Consider the following 24,067-nt stretch of genomic DNA (forward strand, 5'->3'; position numbering starts at 1 on the left):
CACTAAAGGTATTCTGTAGGTCAACTGGACAGTCGAAGCAGAAATGAACTGAAAACTGAATTTTACCAGTATACAAACGAAGGATTATTTATTAAGCCACAATTGATTTTTAAGGCATCCACAGGGGCTCCTAATAAGTTTAGCAGCAGAACTAAGGGTTAGAACTGAATTTTTTATTTTTTTTTTGGCAATAAAATAGAAAATATATATACTGTAATTTCTACAACCAAACTACGTTAATGCTGATAACATTGTTTCAGTTTACTTCTCTTTTTCTTTTTTTTGTAAACATCATGCTATTATAAAATGCAACACCCTTTTTTAAAGTGTTTAATTGATATTTCTTTTTGTTCTAAAACTCTGGAAGCATAAATCAAACTTTATACAGTGGATATTTTAGGAAAGTTCATCCTAACCTTTTTTGAAGGCTTAAGTAGGTTTTGAGACTTGTAGTATTTATAGTGTTTGTTTTTAAATGTGAAGCACTTTGTTGCCGCCGTGGTTCTTATAAAGTGCAACATAAATAATAAAAGTAGTAGTAGTGGTATAGATGAGGGAAATGACTCGGTCACTGAATCCCACTGAGACTGAAAAAATGTTACCTATTTCTGCACAATAACACATTCATTTATAGATTTTGTTTTGATTAGACAGACCTGGTTTTGTCATTTTGCCTTTATTGCGGCTTTCCACATTTTTATTTCAATACAACTGAAATTATGCAGCGATTTAAGACAAAGGTTACTAGTTTCCTCGATTACTAAGAACTGATATTAGCCCAAATGAAAGCTCTTAAATGTTTGATAAAGTCTCTTCACCAGTGTTGGTTCCTAGTACAATCCATATTTAATGGGAGACCTGGTATAAATGAATAAATAGCACCAATATAACTGAATCTTTATATGAAATAGCTTCATATCAGATTTAAGAAACAGCTGCAGTTCAACATTTTAGAGTGCATTTAAAACACCCAACTCTAGAGGAGAAAGAGGCCCACAGCATTATAGAGTCTCCTAAGCTTCCTTTTCAACACGCACAGCCTTTATTTTATGACACATGAGCCTGTAGCATTTGAAAAGACAAATTTTGATTTCTACTAGTTTTTCATTTATCATGATAGTCCACAATAGGCCTCTGTTTTCAAAAACTGATTATCAAATGGTTGATCTAAAGAAAAAAACTTGTTCATGCAGCCTTATTTCTTGCAGTTTCTGTTGTTTTAAATTATCTATTTGGTTTTCTTACAGTAGCTAATGACAACTCTAGACGAGCATGTAATTTAAAATACATGGGAGTGGGGCTTGGATTCTGGGATCCATGCGCAATGCACGAACCACTAGGCCACCACTACCCAAGTGTTATTCTTTACAGAGCTGTAAAGAAATAAAACTTCTGCTTCACTTGTTCAGCCTGTTTTCTATTCTTTCTAATTCTGAAAAGTAGTTTAGAGATTCAGCGTTCCATTAACAATTATATTTATTTATTTAGTGATTATTTCCCCCCCTCTAATCAAATGTACTCCTATGAACACCTGGATTTTAAATTGATCCTGTAACAGAAAGGAATTAATTTTTAGGCTTTAAACTGTGAAAACATATTTTCTCTTATATAGAGAAATTAATTAGGCTTTCTGCAAGAAAAGGTTAATCAACAAATCTTTTAGGACAACTGGACAATTAAAGCAGAAAGTCCAATTAGGAAATAAAAAAAGTTTTTTCTTTAATTATTTTGCACAAAAAAAAATTTAATGTAATGTGATAAATTTGGACTTTAAAGATCACGAGAAGGTTACCTAATCATGAGGATGGCATTAAGTTATTTTGTGATATAAATCTATAAAAGCAGAGATGCAATAATGTTACTCTTCTGTATATTATGCTACTAAATTCATATGATTACATATGAGCTCCAGTAATGCAGGTATCCTCCGAGCTGATGACATCACAGCCATCACTGACTGAAAGTATCTTATCCTTAGGGATGGATGCTAACATCAACATGTAACATCCTGGTCTGGGTTTATCTGCAGAGCTGAGGCGCTACATCAATTGCTTCATTGAGATCAGTTTATTTCCCTGTTTGCTCTGTAGATTTCCCCAGAGATATCCATCTCAACATGTGATGAAACGACAATTGGCTACATAAATGAGAGAGGGGAAAGTGTGTCAATTAAAGATATCTAAATCCATCCTGATTTGGGAAAGCACTGAGGCCTGTGTTATCTGAGCAGGGCCCCCAGAGGAAGGAGCTAATGACCTCGCAGACGGTCGAACCAATCGATGGACAGGTTCAAAGCAGCGGACACAGCAGCTCTACTTCTATACTTAAAGAGAACCTCTGATGTTTATTACAAGAGTGCCCTGGATTCTATGAACAGTTTGCTCCTGGCTTTGAACTGAGTTTGAGGTCATAAATGTTATATATAAGTAACAAAGTTTTTAGAGCCAGACGTTTGCATTTCCAATTCCACTTTTACTCCTTTTTTTAACCAAGGATGAGCTGGAAGATATTCGGTGAGTTGGGATTTCAAATTTGAACCACTAGATGTCTTTATGTTGTACAGACTGAACCTTTAAAGAATAAACTCCATCTTATTTTAGGCCCCGTCCTAAATGAGACAAGATTATATGTGTTTGCAACTGTATTTGGTCATTTAGGCAGTGTATCCACATGGATCTGGCCTTTAGGGACACCATAAACTATCTGTAGGAGCTATTTCTCCATTTTCAGTTAATTCTTAGAATTTAGTTTGATTTGTTATTTAGAATAAGATTTTTTTTTAGTGATTCACTTACTTAATTTTAGCTTGGGATGTTGGTGTTACACAGTATAAATAGGGAGGTCTTAGGTAGCTCATTATGCACGTGGGTGGTCATATGTTTTTTTTTTTACCAGTTTGCAGTTCTTAGTCACAGTCACAGTTCTCATTTTTCAGCCGGTCAATCAATCAGTCAGTCAGTCAGTCAATCAAAGAACAGGTGCAGGAATCAAAGTGAGAGCAATAGAAGAATCCTGTGAAGCCTGTAACCTGTTTGTCTGAATGGAGAAATAAAGCAAGCAACGAACTGTATTTTGACTTTTTGTACTGCGTAAGCCAGAATCCACAGGGCAGCAGGTGGCTATTTGAGTTAAATTCAGCTTTTGCTTTGATCACTTCTTTAGTTTTTTTAATTTTGAATTTTAGTTTTGTACAAATAGTCACTAAACTATCAGTGGAACATTTTCAAAACTAGGACCTTTTTGAATATTGAATATTACTATGTCTACAGTAGTGCTGCATGCACTCAATTTTAAGCAATTAATTTAAAAATATTTCATGAAAAAAAAACATGTCCATCATAGGGTAAGGTATGCCTTTGAGCCTAAAGCACCAAAACTCTGAAAGTAGGGAATTGTTTTTTCTGTGCTTCATTGCTCCTTTTTTTTTTTTTTTTTTTTACAAAAGTTAAGACTTGACCTAGTGTGTGGTTCAAGATATTTTAGATTCAACTGAAACAGCAACCTGGGAGAAAGGAGCATAATACCAAGTCAGGACTATATAGATATCTCTATTAGGATCGACAGCCTTATCTCTGTTTTTTATGGTAAATGGTAAATGGCATGTAATATATACAGCGCCTTTATTCAAGTCAGGAGAGTTGACCAAAGCGCTTTACACTACATTCATTCACCCATTCACACATACACTCACACACTGATGGTGGCAAGCTACACTGTAGCCACAGCTGCCCTGGGGCTCACTGACAGAAGCGGGGCTGCAGTACACTGGCACCACCGGGCCCTCTGACCACCATCAGTAGACACTATGTAGGTTTTGATGCAAGTATTAGCATAGTTTGAGATCCACTATATGATCATTAGGTCAATACACAGCACTTGGTTAGTAACGATGCTCCATGTGGGTTGTACTTCTCAAAACTTTGCAACCTGAAAGGGTCTGAACCATCACTGAGAGAATCATGTGACCCAGAGCTCCAGTTAACAGCAATATGAGTTTCCCTTAAACCAGAAGAACAAACCCTAAAAAGCCGTTGTTTAGTGACACAATTGATACAGCACCTACCTGATCAGGCATACATTTGATTCTATAGCACACATTTACAGCATATGTCATCTCAAGGCTCCTTACAGAGAAAATTTATTAAATCATGCTAAAATCAAGTTAAAAGTTTTCTGTCAGCTGAATGCATCCAGTCATTGACTCTGCAGCAATCCCTCATACTGAGCATGCTTATAGAAGCAGTGGAGAGGAAAAACTCCCTTTTAGCAGGAAGAAACCTCCAGCAGAACCAGGCTCTGTGTGAGCGGCCATCTGCCGAGGCCATCTGGGGTTGAAGGAAAATGTGGACTTGTCTTTCCAAGTGACTCAGTGACTTCTCAGTGTGCTGGTCCAAAGTGGTCTGCTATCAGATTCATTTAGGGAGCCCTTTTTGTTTTCTGACAGTTTAGTAGTTCCAGTTACTTTATAGGGCACTAAACCTGGAAGTTAAAGAGATGTTATGTACGTTTTAAAAAAATATATCTTTAAAAAAGCCTTTTTATTTAACCCTTTACAAAACATGATTTGATTAGCAGACTGACACTCCAGTAATTCAGCACTTATGCTTATAAGCTTGTAGCCTATTTTGCTGAATTTACTTCGGGTGAAAAGTTCCCTCGCTGTTTGGTGGATGTTACGTCAAGTGCGTCCATTTTAAATGGGTCTGATCTAGAAAACAATCGTATCATTATATTCAAGATGGACTTTGTGAATATTCAGAATTGACCGGCATCCAGCTCAACTAAGTCACCAATGGTAACTCCACGCAAGGTGAAAAAAACGTTTTTTTTTTGTTTTTTTTTAAAGCCACCTGTGGCAGAGTCATTAGAAACCTCTGTAATGCCTCTTTAAAGGCTAAAAGTGAATAAATGTCACACAGGGCTGCTTTAACGTTTCCTCTGTGGACTCATATGCTTACATCTTATTACATATTTTATGACAAATTCTCTCTGCAGAGTGGGTCTTCTGCAACAAATCACACATTAATAGCTGGACTCATCATTTCACTATATCAGAACCCATAGCCGGTAGTCATATCTCATAAAATCTTCAATGAAGACGCCTCTGAAAGAAAAATGAAAAATGATTTGACATCCACCTTACTTAAACACTGCTAAACAGGAGTAAGAAGCTAAACAGGAGTAAGAAGGTAAAAAGTGAGACTTTAAGTTGCTTCTATTAATTGTTGCTGATTCATTTTCACACGACTAACTGGAAGTATATCAGTGTCGGTTTTGCGAGGTATTATGGTAATGATGCATGTTCAGCACTGAATTCATTTTTTAAGATTTTTTTATTCGTTTTTATCTGAAGCAGTCATTCAACGTGAGGGTAAATGCAGAATGTTTTTAAATACCTTATTAATTTCCTATTTCATTGGCTGCAGTCACACAATTCCTCGACTTTCCCCCTTATTGGATAAATAGCTCAGATTTAAGCTACAGACGGTCATCTTTGCCCTCTACCGAGGAGGACACTGTTCTGTATTGATGCCTGATTTAAGTGTAACAAAACATTTATTAGCAACCTCTGACTGCCTCATTCTTGTTTTTGATATGCTTCTCTTTTAAATCTTCAGACATAGAAATCAACTGCCAGCAACAACACTAATCACAAATGAATAGACAACGATTAGAAAGATAATTTTCCTTTTTTCTATGAAAGAATTTTAGTTGCTTTTCTTGTATAAAGACAATAAAAAACATATTTAAAAGCTTAAGCACTAGAAAGTGTAATATGGTTGAGTAATAAGATGCTTTATACCTCAAAGTGTTTTTAAAATTTTATTCTGTTTAATTTATTTAAAAATTATCGATTTTTATTGCATACTTTTTTATTTTAAATAAGATAGAATAGAATAAGTATTTAGAAAATTCATATTTGACTATCTTATTTCAGCTTGAGAAATTTTAAGAAGATGCTGATTTATTTCTTATGCACATTTACATTTACATGTCCTCCAGAACAGGAAAGGAAATGACTGGGAAAAAAACAACCTTTAGTTAAAGAAAAACTAATGAATAAATTTACAGCAACCTAACAGGAAATTGCTTTTCTTTAGCATCCAACAGGATAAACCTTAGACCCAAAAGAAAAGAAAAAAAAAAGGAAAAATAGCTAAATGCATTCTACCAAGTTGTTAAAGACAGACAGTCAGGGCTCCCTGTTATTTCAGTTCATGAGGGTTGGGGGGCTGGTAAAGGACCTCAGAGACCCAGCTGGCGGGCAGGGACAGCCAGGCAGGGTAGGGTCTATGAACCCATCCCCTCTAACACATGAGACATCTGACTGTTATCAAGTCCTGGGGGATAAATCCATTACAGAGAAAGGCAGTAAAGCTGATTAACTCTCTTCTGTCTCCACCGAATGAGAGAGAAAAGCATTGCAGAAACGCATGATCAAGTTTGAAATACTACACCCCGTGACGTTCACATATGCCCTTTCCTTTTCCCAATTTAAACAAAAAAAGGTCTGCAGTGTGTGTTGCATAATCTGCTTTTTTTTGCTCCTTTGTCATTTTCCAGCAACTTGCAGCAGTAAAGGAGAAAGGAAGAGCACTTCATTACGACTTATAGATACAAGCTGCAGTTAAACAAACAAAACAAAAAAAAAAAACATACTCCCTGTTTGAATTGTCCAGCTTTTGCAGATAATCTTGAAAGAGATAGAAACAGGACTGTATTGTATATTAAACTGCACCTCCTGCACAATCTGGCTCTTATCAGGACAGATGCATTTATCTGTCCCAAATAAAGGATAAAATATGAGACTTTATATTAGAGCAGGCTTTAGATTGAACCAAAACAATAGGAAAATCCTTAAAAAAAAAAAAAAAGTGACATCAGGATGAAGCCCCTCCTCATAAAACTCCCATCAATAAAGGTCAAACCCGTGGGGAGGGTTAGGAGGATTAACAGGATGACATGATGGATGGAAAACGTGTTTAGATTTGAGATATAGATAAAAAATGAACTATAATAAAGCGGAAAAAGTCAAGGGCACAAACAACAATCACATGTCCTGTATTTGACTTTTATGTTTTGGGTCAAAAAGGGAGGAAGCCCTACAAATTACCTGCACCAACCCCCCACTGACCCCATTGCACCTCCTCCCATGACCAGACTGTCTGATTCACATAAACAACAAATAAAAAAATTTTAAAAAAGTACACATTTTGCAAGGGCCTACAAAACGACCAATCACAGCATTTTAGTAAAGCACTATCACAGTCAGTGAAATGTGGGTGAGATTGTGTGATGGTCTGGGGGAGTTCTTCATCTTCAGGCTGCAGCCTAACACTAAAATGAACAGTTAGACTCAAAAATCCTCCACTGTGGTCAAAATAAAATGATTCAGCAGAGGAGAGACTAACTTCTGTAAAAGCCTAACTTCCAGTTAGGTGGCAGCTCATGGTTACAATTTAGTCCGCCTTTGTATAGCTTTTGAGCTTAGAGAACATTATTCCAAAACTGTTCTTTGTATCAATCTAGAATTACTGACTGATATTGAAATATATCTGGTGATCTCAAACATTAAGTAGTAACAAAAGAAAAACAACAGATGTTAACAAATATATATCCATCTATGCAATGCATCAGTAGGTGTTGGATTGTAAACACATAAAGGTGCAGAAACTTTAAAAGGTATAGTGGAGGATTTTCACGAATTTTTCACGAAAAGACCCGCCCGCTCCACCTTAACAAAAGAAAAAGCACATGCACAACCCTGTACCCGCTCCCAAGAGAGAACGCCTATTAAATGTATGTGAGAGCGTGCACAAGCCCATTTCTCCTCGTGCACGCTCTGTTTAAAAGTTGCTGTTTGCATCGATTTGCAATTTGTTCACTATGTCAGACTCACCACCGGTAAGTGAAAATGGGGACGAGCACGTAGGACACCCTTACATAAACAGCTCACCAGAATGATTGAAACTTAGGAGGACCATTTATTTAGATGATCCACCCGGAAAAAGAACATCCTCCAGTATACCTCTAAGTCTGATATACAGAAAAAACAGGGCATCCAAAACCCCACTGAATTTTGAAAATGTTCAGCGTGGAAAGTATAAAGCCTGCAATTTTCTGACTTTGTTAGTTCAGCAAAGGGCAGTGATATACTCCACACTTCATAAAATATTCATGTTCTTGCATGACTTGATGTACAGATCTACTTTTATGTTTTCTAGAACTACTTAAAAGCTGCTGTGTTTTAAAGTGGGTCTGTATTTGAAGCTCCATCAGAAGAAAATTAAAAACTATATTTGGGGGCCCCCCCATCTGCCCACCCATCATAAAACTTTCTAGAGGTCGGCCCTGCACTGAAAAAAAAAATCAAAATCTAGATAAATATTTTTTTCTTAAAATAAGTGTGTTTGTTCTTGGATTGAGGAGGTAAAAGACACATTTTGCCCATGGAACAAGACAATTTACATTTAAAGTAAGAAAACACTATTGCATTGTCTTATTTCAAGTGCATATCATCTAATTATCTTACTGTAAAAGTAAAAATACTCATTACATAGGCAAACTATCTAATTTACCAACTCAAATTAATGATAAATACGCTTAATTCTGAGGCATTTATACTTATTTTTTGTAGATGTTTTTTTCCAGTGTGGCTGCCAGAATTATACATTTCTATGAAACACCGACCCGTACCTTGAGGTAGTCGTTTTCAGATCTCAGTTCATCTATCTCCCGCAGCAGGTCATCCTCTGCTGCAGCCTTGCTTCCTGCGCTGCTGGAGGCTTTCTGCGCTTTCTGGGGCCCCTGAGAGGACAGAGCCCCCATCGGCTGATCCCGGTCGCTAGAACCGGTACCGGACTCTGCGTCGCTGGCAGGTACCGGCTTGTGTTCGTCAGACAGCGGCTCGGACTCCGACAGGTCGGAGCTGCTGTCCGTCTGGGTGACCCGGCCGAGGGTGGCCCCGGTGGGTACCCTGATCGGGGATCCATGGCTGAGAGGCCCCGCGGTGGGTTTGCCCTTCTTGCCTTTGCTGAGGACCGGGCTGCTGGTGCTGGCGGGTTTGGGCTCCGCGGCTGCCGCAGGCTGCAGCACCTTGCTGGGCTTTTTCGCTGCGGGGGACCTGGTGCTACTTTTCGGCGCGGCTGGTTTCTCTTTGGCCCCTGTTATGTTGCGCCTGGAGCTGCGGTTCGGATGCGCTGTGGACACCGCGGCGGACTGATGCTGCTTGCTGAGTTTCGGGGATTTGGGGACGATGGCAGGTGGTTTGTTGGAGCGGGGGTGCACATCCTTCAGGAAAGGTCTGGCAGGGGAAGGCGCTCGGTTCAGCCTCTTCTTCTCCAACTGTTGGCTCTGCGGCTTGGAGTCAGAGCCATTGGAGCTCTCCATTATACAGGAGGATGATGAAGGAGGCGATCAATCCACGGCACCGGGGGGAGGCTGTGACGCGCGCCTGAAGGGAAACAGCCGGGTTGATGTGCCTTCTTCTCCCTGATCGGGCTGAGGATGCGCATCCTGCGGCGAGCTTCGTTTTTACTCCATCATTCAGCAGGTTGTCATTGTACTCCCCTCTGCCTGTGGAGCTTTCTGAGGAAACACCGCAATAAAGGAGATGGGATTACCGGCAGGTTGCATCTGCAGCCCGGGCTGCTTCAACTCAACTCTTCAAGCCTCAGAAGTGAGTCGGAGCCGCATCACACCTCCTCCTCCTCCGCAGAAAGGCTCTCCATTCCTGTTTCAAGCGCACCGGTCCCGCCGTGAATAGCACTCCACATATGTGACAAAAAAATAAAAAATAAATAAATCTGCCACCGCTGCGGTGAGAGGATCGACGCCCGTGGATTCCTGCGGGGCGCATGCGCTGCTGTGCGCTCTGCTGCGCATGTCCTACAGGCTGCTGGACACCTTCTCTCACGCTCCAATCCCCACCCTGTTTATGGACATTATAAAGGAAACACCTCTCTCATAGAGTATTAAAGTGAAAGTTCGTTTTACGACTTTCTAAACTCTCCAATAAATGGACAGAAAGCTGTGGTTGATTTCAGGAACCAGAGTGAAACCGAATCATTATTTGCTGCATGTCTTTCTACAACCGTAGTACTTCTACAGAAATGTAAAATTGGCCTAATTCCTCTTTCCATAACAACCTAAAGCTCTGTAAAATTAAGTGGAGTTTCTGTTAACAGCTATATGCTCAGTTAGAGCTAGACCTGGGCTTTGACTAGGCCATTTAAACAAATTGGTAATTGAAGGTTGTTTCTTTTAATGTCTGGCTCTGAATGCAAACCTTCATCCCACCGAGCAAAAATTGAAATCATAGCCAATTTTTCTTTTTTTTTTAATTGAGCAGGTAGGTGAGACATTTTGCCAATGGAACAAGACCATTTACATTTAAGATAAGAAAAAATGCGATTGCAGGCTCTTATTTCAAGTGCATTATATCTAAATATCTTACTTTAAGTGTAAAAATACTTAATTCCTGCTCAGTTTAAGGCTAAATACACTTATTTCAAGAAATTTGTATTAAATTTTAGATCGTCTTTGCAATGTAGTCTCCTGTGTTTGTATTCACTTTGACCAGAATCAGAGTCAAGTTCATTGCCATGTTTGCACTCACAAGGAATTTGATTTGGTGTTGATGATGCAGACAAATAAGCCCTCCGTAGAGGGCAAAGACCTTGTTGATGAGGCTGGTAGTTAATGGGAGGAAACTGTTCTTGTGGCGTGAGGTTTTGGTCTTGATGGACCACAGCCTCCTGCCAGAGGGAAGTGTCTGAAATAGTTTGTGGGTGGGGTGTGAGGGATCAGCCTGCACCTCTGAGGCGTACAGATCCTGGAGAGATGGAAGATTGCAGCCGATCACCTTCTCAGCAGACCGGATGACACACTGCAGTCTGCCCTTGTCCTTCCTTGTTAATGCTTAACTGAAAAGGGCATCATCAGTTCTAGTTTTAATCCATGTTGTCTAGAGCATTTTGTTTTATTACATTTCTTATGCCATTTTGATAAAAGCCTCTTTTTTTACATTTGCTGTGTCATTTACAAGACTAAAAACTTCCCTAAACAGGACGTAAAACTATGGTCTTTTCAAGAGATTTTCCCACCTGAGTTGTGGAATTCTGCAGCCTTTCCAGAGCATCTATTGGCCTCTTGGCTCTTTCCATCTTAATCTTCGTTTGTCAGTTTAGCTGGTCACCCATGTTCTGCTATGTTTGCTGTTCCACAGACATTTTAATATTTGATGCTCAAAGCTTTCGTGTGTGCCGTTTTAGTTTTCATGATGCCGTTTGCTCACCAGCCTTCAGGGTACAGCTGTACCAAAGTGGATGGTTATAAAGTCAAAAAAATGTCTGAATACTATTGCAGAGGGAATTTCTGATTCTTATTTGCCATTTAAGATGTTTTAGTTTTAACTGTGATCCCTTTCCATAGGGGTAACTGACATATCAGATTTAAGACTTTTCATTGACCCACCACTCTTTATAATTGTCTCAACATATGCTGTTTTTCTTTCAGAGATAGAAAAAGTACATTCACGCTTTAGTAATAAATATAGACATCTTTAATAGCATTTCATTAGTTCAAGAATGCCACAAGTTATAAATACAGCCAATCCCCTTTAGTCCACTCAGAGACTGGTTTGACACAATATAACAGACATTCATCATAAAGGATACTCATTGCAGATACGATGCAATTCTTTAAATGTATAGTTAAAAACAACAAAGTAGTAAAAGGGTTAGTGCCAAAACATCTAGAGGAAGGTTCATTCCCAAACAAACAGCACAATCTGAAGAAATGCTCACACTTCCAAACATGTGATGACAATCCAAATGTTCTCAGATAATCCCTGCACAAAGGGTCTCCTGCTGGATGATAATCTCATTGCTTAAATGTGCATAGGCGATACTATCAACACGTTTCTGAACATTTAGTATTTGTCCAAAGAACCAATGCTTGTTGATTCTGAAAAAAACAGAAAACTTCAGTTGAACATGTCAACTAATATTAGATCCAATTCTTTTCAGTGTCTTAAATGAAAACTGAAGATATTGCGAAAATTTCTCAAATAAAAATAAACATTTAAACAAGCCCTTAATTTTAAACTTTGAAGAAATGCAAGATAACTAAAGGTCTAAACGTGTTCTGTTATACAAACACTTCTCTGTGTAAAAGGTGAGGCTTAAACCGGGTTGAGTTAGATGCAGTATACAACTTCACCACTAGATGTCACAACATCCAACGTGATGCAACTTTAATTCATTACGGTTCAAAATCAAATCCAGACTGTGCAGCTCTGAGCCAATCCAAGTTTCCTGAGTTATACAAACAATAACCATGTCACCTTTAACCTTTCTCCTCCCCTCTTCCCTCTGCTGTTGCTGAATTCAGAAAAAAAACATAAAACAAAGAAGTATTAGTAACAAGAAAATGTAAAACCAGCTGGCGTTGTTATTGTCATTTCCCTCAGGTTAGCCAGCATCACAAAAAAAAAAAAAAAAAAAAAAAAAAAAAAAAAAAAAAAAAAAAAAAAAAAAAGAGTTCCCCTGGTTTGCACAAAGATGCCCAAGACTACACTACCCATAATCCCCTTGCATCTACATCCCACACAGAGCGTAGCCACTGCTGAGACAGCTTCATTTTCATTAGTGCCAAAGTACAACGCCTGTCTTCTGTTTTCCTGCACACAAGTTTAAACTTTGAAAAGTGCAAAACATTACAATTGATATCAAATTAATTTCCACATTACAGCCATTTTAATACTTTAAGGTAATGTAACATAAATTGATGACTCGTATAACCTTCCTCTGTCCAAATAACCGCTAAACCTCATCCAGTCACTACAGCTACAACTACAGCTACTATATTTATTTCCTATTGTGCTTTTTTTTTACTTTAAGTCATTCTGTCAGTAGGTAAAACAACAAAAGTCCAAGAAAAATACAAACCTGTCTACTGTACCAGGAGACATGGAGTTTGAAATGAACTCAGGAAATGTGAGAAATCATCCCTTTTGTCAGCAAGTCTTAAAACTAAAAGATAACCTCAACTCAAAGGATTTTAAACTTAGTGAGAGGGACGATAAAAAGGAAAATGGGAGAGAAGCTGTGAGGCGTCCAGTGATTCCCTCTGTTAGGAAGGATCTCCATCTGGAAGACATACCTAGGTTAACCATCCAAACAATGAGGTAGTCTGGGTCACGTGTAGACAGAAGGGTGGTAGGAAGAAGATTCTCCAGGCTGAATTGTTAGTGTGCTGCAGCTTATAGTGTTCAGTAACGCAGGAGAGAAAGCAACAGAGAAAGAGTAATACTGCTTATTTCATGCATCATCACAGCAGCAGGTGACAATTGTAAAGTGCTGCTGTGTGCTGCCACCATGTGGTCATGATGGTGCGCTGCATGTTTCAGAGAGTGTCTGCTTGAGATGGGGGGGTTTCAGCAACAGCGCATCCGGGGAGGGGGCAACTCCGGTGGCACTTCAGGTTCAGGCTGCAGAGACAGAACGCTGTTGGAGAGCTCCTTGTTAGGAACTTCAAGAGGCATCTGAAGGATCGGGGGACAAGGTCACAGAAAGGAGAATTAGTGAGACTAAACTTGCATCAAATAATGGCTTCTTAACAGGTTTTCTGTGACTTTAATATCTAAAAGTACAATTCCTAAAAAAGAAATTAAAGAGTGAGTACCTTTTTAGGATTCTTTTAATGACCCTAGTTTAAAGGAGGTTCTCAGAGGATTTAGCTTCAATAAAATGTGTTTTTGTTTTTTTTTTAACAAATCTTTAACTTAAAAGATAAAGGGACGTTTAGGTATAATAAACAAATTCATGTAATAATCAACAAATTCACGTAATAATCATGTATAATTTCAACAGAAAATGTCTTTTAAAAACCCCAAAAACACTAAAATTAATGGAAAAAAAATAAGTGTCCCGTTTCACATAACCAATTAAACATAAGGCACCTCAAGCTTATCATTAGCTTTAATTAAAATATATTACTCTATTTTTTGTCAGGTCACTAAACAGTACTTAGGTGCGCATCAATGCTCTGCTCAGGCCGCTTGCCTAAAAGCTCACCTATGTACCTTTAGAGTGTTATATCTGAGTGAGTCATGTGACTCCGAGCAACGCTTTACAGCAGTCTGAGCTCCCCTTAAACACGGCCGCTAACTAAGCTAAGTGTTGCCTGGCGACCAAACCTATTCAGACATACTTTTGCTTCTTTAATGTAGGCTTTATTCTAGATAAATGTGGCTTTGCCTTTTCAAATAAAAACAATATCTCAATCTGGTCCAAAGCGGCTTATGAAGACATGGACGAAATTTGGATTTAAGAAGTGGGGGGATGCAAGTATTTTTTAAATATAACTAACTTCAGGGTGTTTTACCATCCAATAACAGACCCAATTCAGTGGCGTATCAGATATTTGTAAAGTGAGCTTCTCAGGAGTGACAGGGGTGACAGCCAATCACATACACACAAAAAAAAAATCAGGAGCTTGTGGGCAGTCCAAATTCAGGGAAGCGGGCTTCAGCTTAAGCTGCGGTTTTCCGGGTCCTAGTCCTCGATGATTGTCTGTGTACTGTAATGTGACATTGTTTTTGGACAGTAAAACGTGCAGGGGACCAAAACAGACGTTTCACAAAAACACAGGGGACAAATGTGTAAAGGCAGGTCTACCTCTACCTCTATCCCTTTCTACTCGTTTTTGTTGAACATAAGAAAAGATGTTCAGTATTCTTAGCTGTAAACTGCATCTCCCTCCCAAGAAAAACAATAAAAAAAAAAAAAATCATAAGACACTAACCTTGCTAAGAATGTCATCAACAAGCTTAAGGAAAATCTCATCCACATTAAAATTATCCTTGGCACTGGCTTCACAAAAGCGCATTCCACTTATTCGAGAGGCAAACTGTAAGAGACAGAAAATGACAATTCAGGAATTTCCCTCCAGCCTCAAAGAATCTGCTAAAGCTGAGGAAAAGCATTAGCATGACAGACGTATAAAGCAGGTCAAGGGTCAACTCATCAGCCAGTTCAAACGAAAGAAAAGATTTTACTCTAGACCAATTGGTATTAGTGGTCTGAATGTGTGACCCACCCTCTCTCCTTGTTGTCTAGAGATGATCCGATCAGTCTCACAGTCCAGCTTGTTCCCCACTAGCAAAAGCTCTGCTTCCTCTGAGGCATACTACCAAGAGCATAGAGGAAAACCTATGTTATTTAAATCAGCTTTTACATATATATAATTTTTTTTTTTTTGTCGCTCAGGCAGCTTCAGAAAGTTTCCCCGTTCTTTTCCAAAAGGAGGTATCAGAACACAAAGCTGCTCTTGTAAAAAAAGAAAAAAAAAAAAAAAAAAAAAGAACACCCATTTGCTTATTAAGAGACTTCTTAGGGCGATAAGTGGTTTTATTTAGAGGTGTTCATTTAAAGGGGAACAAATGCAGTTTTCTAGATATATTGGTAATTTATAAAATATAATCTGTGCAACCCAGTTTGTGTTTTTCTTTTTTTGTTCATTACACAGTTATAAGGTGTTAACTAAAATCCACTGAGGTTTGTGTGGATAGTCACTGAGGATAGCCACATGTGAAAAAAGAGCTGCTATGGACGAAGGAGCTTAAATATAACCATGAAGTCATCAGTCTGAACAAAACAACAGGGATATGTGATTCAATCAGTCCAGTGATAATTTAGAGAGAGCCTCAGCACACAAAGGGGGAGGGACTTCTAGGGCCGGGCTGCAGTGTCCCTTCATAACGCAAAATGTCCCTAATAATGCGACACAATATTAGTAGGGCAGCAACAAACAATTTATTTACAAATCGATTAATCGGTCAATTATTTATCGATTATTAATTGGACAGCCAAAGATTCCTTTAAGAAGAATTTTTACAAATATAAACCAGGTGAAACCCAAACTTTTCTACTTGTGGAGTTCTGGATAGAAGATATTGACAGACAAAATAGTTTTTTTTAGTTTAGCTTAGTGCAAAATGTTGACATATATTTGAACAATCTTGGCATAATTACTGCTCTACGTGGGTCGCTCTGTCAGCTAAAGGCACGTTTTAGAGTCCCCATAATCCAATTAACGATTGATTACTACACTATTTGACGAATATTTCAATAATCAATTACACCGATTGTTTCAGGCCTAAATATGAGACACACATTTGTTTGTTTTTCAGTTATTTACCTTGTCTATCATTTTCATCCATTTAGGAAGGTCCTCAAAAGTCTCCTGTTTTGTGATATCATAAACCAGCACTATTCCTTTGGCTCCTCTGTAGTAGGCTGATGTGATGCTGTTAAACCTCTCCTGGCCTGCAGTGTCCCTGCAAAGACAAAGATTGAACCCAAATTATCAACTTATCTGAATTCTGAATAGAATTGAAAAAAAAAAAGTCTTTGAATCAGAAATAATAAACTTTAAATTTAACAAGATTTTCTGTGTATTTATTGAAAAAAAAAACAATTATGCAAACTTGATCTAAAAGCAAACACAAAAGGTTTCATATCATTGTTAAAATCTTTTCAATGTTCTGTGGTATTTTCTTGCATTAAAAACAGCCATAACATTATGATCCTTCCTTAGAAGGTACATTAACATTTTTTCTTTTTTTGCAGAACACCATGTACTCATTGCCTTCCACTTAAACTTTCAACAGGATGTGTTTGTCTACATCATAAGATCCTAATAAAACACATTGAGGTTTGTAGTTTTACTGTTAAACTTTGGATTTCAGCAATGCACCGTACAAAGAATTTGTGGTGGCTAGAAGCAACATTCTGCTGAAGGCATGGAATTCTCTATACACAATAAAACCCAAGTGGTAAAATAACAGTAAAGAGTTAAAACTGAGGCTGAGTTTTCAATTTCCACAAGTTTTCACCCACGGTTGTGTGTATAAGCAAAAAAGAAGATCAAATCTTTGCGATCAAGATGTTATGGCAGAGATAAGTCAGCTGTTAACAGATTGATCAGAGGAAAAATACAACAACAAAAATCATTAAAACAATATGTGCTTTATTTCATATTTAATGATTTTAATGAGGATCATCTGGGTCTAAATTGGAAACAAGACGAGCAGTATTACTTTACCTTCAGCCAGCTAGTTTCTCCCTTTTCCCCAGTGAGTCACAGTCAGGCTTATGAGCAGGAGAGTGGACAGAGACAGCAGCAAATGGAAGGGTTAGGTGAGACAGGACACAGCTGAGGTGGAGCCTGATGAGAGCTTTTGAACACCAGAAAATACACAACCACACACACCTGCTAGGCGACAGCCTTCCAGATCAGAAAGAGGACCAGGAGGAGTGAGGAAAAGCATGATGGTGATGGAGGGCGGGTGTTAGTAAGGAAGACAAATCTGCCAGTCACACAAGCAGTGAAGTTCCCACAAGCTAAGCACATTTACACAACAAAGACATCCTAAAAAATTGATTTTGTTCAGCTGCAATTTTTCTGTGGGTTTAATTCTTCACTTGTCTTCACTATTTTAAATGTAGACTGTTCTAAGTTTAATTATCTAAAGTCAAAAAGAAAACTTTGAGGATTTAGCATCTTCACTTACTTGGATTATTTGCATATTTTTTTGTCCCCGTACTAATAAACAAACCTGTCTCAGAGGTCTACACTCTCAGCCTAACGACTTGTTATTCAGACACAGAACATTAACTCTACCACTAGAGCTAAACATGTGCTAAATATGTCAACTCTAATAACAGGAGTGGTTTAATGCAGACAAAAGAGCCCCAGAGGTAGTTTTTATTTGATCAACAGATAGAAAATGTATCAAACAGGCTTCACAGATCAACAACAATTTTCTATGATTTCTTTTTTAAGGTTTAATTAATTTTTTCCTTTATAATTAATTACATCCAAGCCCTTTTTGTATGCATTATCTCCATCAGCAAATCCAATACTGCAAATGCATCAAAGTTATTTATTCAGATAGAAAACTCAAAACAAGAAGAACTGATCACTGCTGTTGCTGTAGCAGCTAGAAATGTTTCCCACAAGAGTAGCTGCTTTTGCACAAAGAGTAACAAGCGATATACCTTGTAGTACTTAAACGTGTGTGGAAGCTTTGTTGGGCTTGTGTTAATAACTATCTGGGTCTTTTATTAGAGTAAGAAATGCTTATACTAGCTAATAATTAGATAAATAAGACCGTCATTAGTGGTTGACATTTTAAGAAATTACTTTGTTTTGACACTTTTCCCAGTGTTTAAAACATGCAAAATGTGTCGTTACAGAAAGTTGTGTGTGGTTTGATATAATTGCATTTTTAATCTGAAACAAGTCATTTGTTGTGGATTTTTGTTTTTTGACTGGGACAAGAGCCCAACAAGTCCTTATGTATCTGCCAGGTTGTGTCTGTTGGACATGAAATGAGGGCTGGAAACTTAACATCAAAATTATCAATACTTGTCGCTGAAGGGCGACAGTGGCGTCGGATGTTGGAGTTTGCCCTGAAATCGAAGGGTTGACTGTTCAAGCCCCGGCCCTGACTTTCAGTGTCGTTGTGTCCTTGGGCAAGACACTTCACCTGCATTGTCTACTGATGGTGGTCAGAGGGCCCGGTAGCGCCAGTGTACGGCAGCCCCGCTTCTGTCAGTGAGCCCCAGGGCAGCTGTGGCTACAATNAATGACCTTCTGCTCCTCCATTAATGAGGGGATCCCTCGGGCACGTAAAAAGTTGCCTAATTCCGTCATTTTTCAACAATGTGTCACTGGCCTTCTCAAGCAACTCACATCTTTGTCAGTGAAGCTCTGTGCTCCCACATCTCTTCCTTTATGGTGCCCATCTACAATAAGATCCAAAATTCTGAGATTAAAGTCAGAATCCTGAGAACAAAGTCAGAATTCTGAGGAAAAAAGTCAGAATTCTGACTTTAATCTCAGAATTCTGACTTTTTTCTCAGAATTCTGACTTTTTTTCCCATGTTAAACTGAAATAAAATTTAAAAATTAGTTAAACTTTTTTTTTTTGTCAGTGGTCCTAATCCTCTTCCGTAGAAACAAGTCATTTATTGTGGATTTTTGTTTTTTGACTGGGACAAGAGCCCACTTTTTTTTTTTTTTAAGTCCCTATGTATCTGCCAGGTTGTGTTTGCTGGACATGGAGTGAGGGCTGGAAACTTAACAACAAAAGTATCAATATTGAATCTAAAATGGCAAAACAGTGAGAAAAATAACCCTGCGTCACAAACTCAGTCTACAATGCATTTATCCTCAGTATCCAGATGAATGTTATCTAGTTTTTGTAATTACTGAAAGTAAATCCATGAAAGTTTGGTTTGGAGCAAAACAAAACCTAACAAAAGACTTTTTGCTTTTCTGTCTTTAGGCTACTATCTGTTTTGTTCCATTCAGGAGAAAGTGTTTTCTTCTTTTGTTGGAAAAGTTGGAATTTTTTTCACCTTTGTTCCAATACTTATAAAGACAACAACACACAGTGGTTCCATTTAACTACATAATTATATATGAGGTATTAATAAATCTCATTAAGCTGCTCTTTTTGCCAAAGAGCTGTGTTGATTTTACAGATCTGTAAAGGAGAGCTCTGTGTTCACGCCTTGAAGCTTTCTCTAAACTCTTTAAATAACACTTCAGAATGTATATGTATTAAATAAGAAAGAGATGAGATTTCTGACATAAATTGCAATCTTACTCAGACCAGAGAAATTGCTTAGTTACAGAAGTCAGCGCTTACCAACCGAGCTCACTTCTCCTTGAATCACAGTTAAAGAAGCAGTTTATACAGCTTCAATACGCCACATCATCACATTATTACATCATAAACGTTTGTAAATGAGGAGACATCCATGGCTCCAGCCTTATCCAGCTATTACTCAGTGTCTCAGATAAAAGAACAGAGAACTCGCGGTTAAGAATGATCCAATCCATCTGTTACCCCCATTTAATTTACAAATCTCTGTTATGAACACAATGACGATGATAACTATATATCCTGACAGAAGAAATGTTCTAATTAGATAAACTAGTTGGGGAAACATTAGTTCTGACATGTAACAGGCAGGTATTATTAGGGTTTAACAGACTCACACATCATCAGTAAAAATAAATTTAATAGATCTTAACACATTTGCTTTAGCAAGAAGCAGGCTAACTGACACCCGGTTCTACGCTAAGATGAAACAACTTTTTTTTTCAGTCCATTTATTAAATAATTTTTTTTTTTTTAAACACACTATTCATGATTACTTTCCAGATATTATCTGGGAATTTTAGGATCAGATACTCTTGCTGCCTTATGTGACAGACCTTTTTGCGCTGCAGCTCAAACTTTAAAGTTCGCCCAAAGAATACGTTTAACTCTGTTAAGTATAATTTTAAAACCACACATTTTTCTGGACGTGTGCAAATAGTTATCTGTATAACGAAGTTTGCCCTTCTTCTAGAGTGTAAGCTGGCTTAGCCCAGTATGCCAATAAACTAGACAGAAAATGTAACAAGCAACATTTTGGAGTAGAGTCCAGTCAACAACTCACCATATCTGTAGTCTGATCTTCTTTCCTCTTAACTCAACCGTCTTGATTTTGAAGTCAACACCTTCCAAAGGAAACACAAGGGTAAAAATAAAGAAAAATACCATCATTTTTTCTGTTGATCTATTTTTTTTTCTTTGACTCTTTCAGTAGCAGGTTTAAAGTTTCCAGTTATGGAACAAAGTTCCCTTTAAAGCTTTTCATAAATATCCTTAAACGTTTTCTTATTTTCTCCCATTAAAAAAACAGACCTCATTGTACTTTGTTAGGATTTTATTGGATGCAGGAACATATCTAAGGATCTGCAGTGAAGGCTTCTTTTTACCATTTTGATCTTTTAATAGAAACATGAACATTTTCAAAAATCATTGGGTTATTGAACAGAGTAAGTCCACCTGTATGACTTCAGAGGTTTGCTGAAGAACATTAGTGATCAAAAAGCAAGATTACAGCACACCTAAGCCATCAGCCTAAAGAAAAAAGGAAAAATATTGAGTCTTTTAGATACACAACTAGATGGGCTGTGGTAACGATCGAGCAGCGGCGAAGATTTGAAGTTTAGGATGAAAAAAAATCTGACAGGAAAACTGGCAGTGTACTGCTTTTAGAAACGGCAAGAAGAGAGCCTTTTAAGAAGGTACTTTTTAGAAGTCCCATTTGCATTTTGGTAAAGGCCATGTAGAAAAAATGCAAAGCTTTGCAAATGAAATTTCTGTTTTAACTGCAAAGCATTGCCTGCTGCCAGAAAAACCAACAACACATGGTATTGATAATAAAATATGGTGGCAGTGGATCACTTTTCTTTGGAGCTAAATACTGCGCAATGCCTGAAGCAAAAAGTATGCAAAAGACTAACAACTGGGTTGGAGACTGAGCCATCTGTCGAACAACTATAGTGAACAAGAATCTAAAGCTATAATGGAATGATTCAGTTCACAGCATGTCCGTGTGGTAAAAAGACCAAACCATCATGTTCCTTTACTAAATTCAATTGAGAATGGGTGAAAACCTTAAAATGTTATGTTCAGACACTGCAAACCAACAGGTGACATTTCATAAACAGAATAGACTAAAGAATAAACCTTCACTTGCGCAAAGCTTGAATAGAGATACTATAATTATTTTATTTTTAGTAAATAATTTGGAAAATGTTTTAAAACATTTCATAATCAAAATGAATACATGCACCACCCCCTCATAACCTGGGGTTGTCGAAAGCGTCAGTACTCAGAATTTTATAGATATAAAGATATGATACCAATTTGGTATGGTATAGATAGTTAAGAAAAGCGTTGTTTACATATTTTTGCTATAGTTCATTTTAGATTTCTGGTATTATTTATTTTGCACATGAAACGGCTGGGTTTTTCTAGTTTAATTAATTTTTTTCATGCCTTTGAATATTTCCTTTTTTTTTAAAATCCCATTGGTATTAGACTTGGTATCAAGCATCAAATATTATCCTGGTGATCAATATTGAGTTTGAAATGTTTGCGTCATGACAACCCTGTGATGGAAAAATTCAGTTGGCTAACTACATAAAACCCCTATAAATTAAATTACAAATTGAAGTTGCAATGGGGAAAATATGTGAAGAATGTCCAAGGTGTATAAAAATTGTATTTATATCAACTGACCTTACTGGTGATTGCACAGTTTCTACCTCTTTAGTTAAATAACACGCTGCTGTCATTTTGCAATAACGGATAGTTTTCAAATATCCGTTATTGTAAAAATGTCCATAGTTGTATACTGGTTATTCATTCTCCAGGTGCACAGTTTTATATTGTTACAACACTTTACAGTACATTATTTTATTGTTTAGCTTCTAACTCTTCATTATGTTATTCTTGTACATTTTTTCTAAAATCCACATTTGTGTGACCATTTTTTCTATAATATTTTTGCTGCTATAAACACCAGAATTTCCCAATTTAGGGACAATTAAGGGATTTTCTATTCTATGTTATTACTTTTTACTGCATACTTAATAACAAAATTGCTATTATTGATGAAAACACAACTTTGTATGAAAAACATAGAAATATCCACAGGTGGCCTGTGCTTAGAGGAACATTATATCTGTGAGCTGCTTGGTCACAGGAATGACAGGGAACAACATGGAGCTCCATCATAGCAGCTGCTTGTTTGAGGCTATTTTAGGACTGGGCTTTATGGCTGGATGGGGTCCAGGTCACAGGACTGTTTACAACATCAAACAATAGAAATATGCATTTATGTTTGATTACACAAACGTAAAACATCATTGTTTGCAAGAAAACGTCACATTTGAAAGTATAGGATTGGTTATAGTGAGTCAACTGGACCAGAGTCGGTTAAATAGGCTCCAAGGGGAACTATAATTTAAGGAAATATTTCTATCTTCATATTAATTCGCACATAAAACACATTTTATAACAGCAACTGTTACGTGAAGAGTTTATTTCGAAAAGCCAACATGGAAACTCCAACTTTAATCGGTTACTATGTTGAAACTTTGTAGTTCTTAATCATTGCGGAGAGTTAGCATTAGCTCTGCTGAGGAAATAGCACTCGACTCATTCCATTAGAGGTTTAACGGTCTTTTTCCTCCAGGAAGTAGTCGGGTCCTGTTTTTTCTGACCAACTAAAACTGTCCAAATGAAAAGCAGAAAAAAAAAAAATTACTCCCGAACCTCACCTACTGTCGATTTGCATGACTCGCAGAAAGTGTCGTCGGTAAACCTCTCCATGAGGCTGGTTTTACCAACTCCACGGGAGCCGATAATTATAATCTGAAGTTTGAAGTCAGCGGGTCGGGGAGGCATCTTCCTGCGGCGGGATTGAGCTCCCAGAGCGGGGGACGAGTTAGCGGCGCCCCCGCTGCCACCGGAGGAGGCGGCGGCGGCCCTCCGCGGGATGTCATATCTTGGATCCATCAATGATTCCTCATTTATGACAACAAACGTATCATGTGAACAAACATAAGCTGAAGTACCTCCAAATTAAATTGCTACTTTCAACTTTCTATGTTGTCCGGGGAAGTTAGGGAAAGTTTGGTGCCCGCTAATAGTTGTTGTTGTTCAGCCATTAGAGACCGTGAATGCCGTGACGTCATTTCCGTTTCCCAGACCCTTTTTATCCAAATATTTACATTTTAGAATATAAAATCGAACAAAAAGAAATAATAAACCACAAAAGAGTCAATTGAATAACTCCTTTTTTTATGTTTGTAAGATGAAAAATTTAATGAATGTACCTCATATGCTTTTAGTTGTTTTATGGATTGTAAATACAAAAGCAAAGGTGTCTAAATATACCTATGTACATTTTTTTTTTTTGGTTTATAATATATGTCTTAATTTTAGGAGAACGTTTTTCATTTAATAATTTTTGGTCCGGGGATGTATTTGCCTTGCCCACTGGGTCAGAGGGCCATGTCTTTTGATGGATGGGGAGAGTGGGTGCTATCCTAGATGGAAGTCTGCTTTGACAGCTTGGTGCAGGGATGGAGATGGACATGCTGCCCCTGTCATCAGCACACATACATACATGCATGCTTAGTGTAA

At 37.8% G+C, this 24,067-nt stretch overlaps 2 protein-coding genes across 5 annotated transcripts in view; both read right to left on the bottom strand.

The window, feature by feature from the left end:
- The window catches only part of mtcl1 (microtubule crosslinking factor 1), a 95,707-nt gene extending 85,772 nt beyond the window's left edge, over positions 1 to 9,935 (bottom strand). For 3 of the 4 annotated variants that reach the window (XM_015382238.1, XM_015382237.1, XM_015382240.1), the window contains exon 1: positions 8,698 to 9,935. In XM_015382238.1, the coding sequence (XP_015237724.1) occupies positions 8,698 to 9,390 (693 nt within the window). In that variant the 5' untranslated portion in view covers positions 9,391 to 9,935. The remainder of the gene's footprint in view (positions 1 to 8,697) is intronic. The other variant, XM_015382239.1, reaches the window with a different exon arrangement.
- Positions 9,936 to 12,762: 2,827 nt separating this feature from the next.
- rab12 (RAB12, member RAS oncogene family) lies at positions 12,763 to 23,605 on the bottom strand. Its single transcript, XM_015382249.1, has 6 exons — positions 23,200 to 23,605; positions 20,523 to 20,583; positions 16,204 to 16,342; positions 15,103 to 15,192; positions 14,809 to 14,913; positions 12,763 to 13,546 (listed from the first exon to the last, which is right to left on the bottom strand). The coding sequence occupies exons 1-6, from the start codon at positions 23,435 to 23,437 to the stop codon at positions 13,439 to 13,441; spliced, it is 741 nt and encodes a 246-aa protein (XP_015237735.1). The 5' UTR covers positions 23,438 to 23,605; the 3' UTR covers positions 12,763 to 13,438.
- Between the last annotated feature and the right edge of the window lie 462 nt (positions 23,606 to 24,067).

Source organism: Cyprinodon variegatus, unplaced genomic scaffold (assembly GCF_000732505.1).
Source record: "Cyprinodon variegatus isolate N-32 unplaced genomic scaffold, C_variegatus-1.0 Scaffold253, whole genome shotgun sequence".
NCBI lineage: Eukaryota > Metazoa > Chordata > Actinopteri > Cyprinodontiformes > Cyprinodontidae > Cyprinodon > Cyprinodon variegatus.

Coding starts and splice junctions, on each gene's coding strand:
- rab12 (XM_015382249.1), bottom strand. CDS start 23,437: ATGGATCCAAGATATGACATCCCGCGGAGGGCCGCCGCCGCCTCCTCC. Junction 14,914..15,102: donor CTAGACAACAAGGAGAGAGG/GTGGGTCACACA, acceptor TGTCTCTTACAG/TTTGCCTCTCGAATAAGTGG. Junction 13,547..14,808: donor TTGATGACATTCTTAGCAAG/GTTAGTGTCTTA, acceptor CCGATCCTTCAG/ATGCCTCTTGAAGTTCCTAA.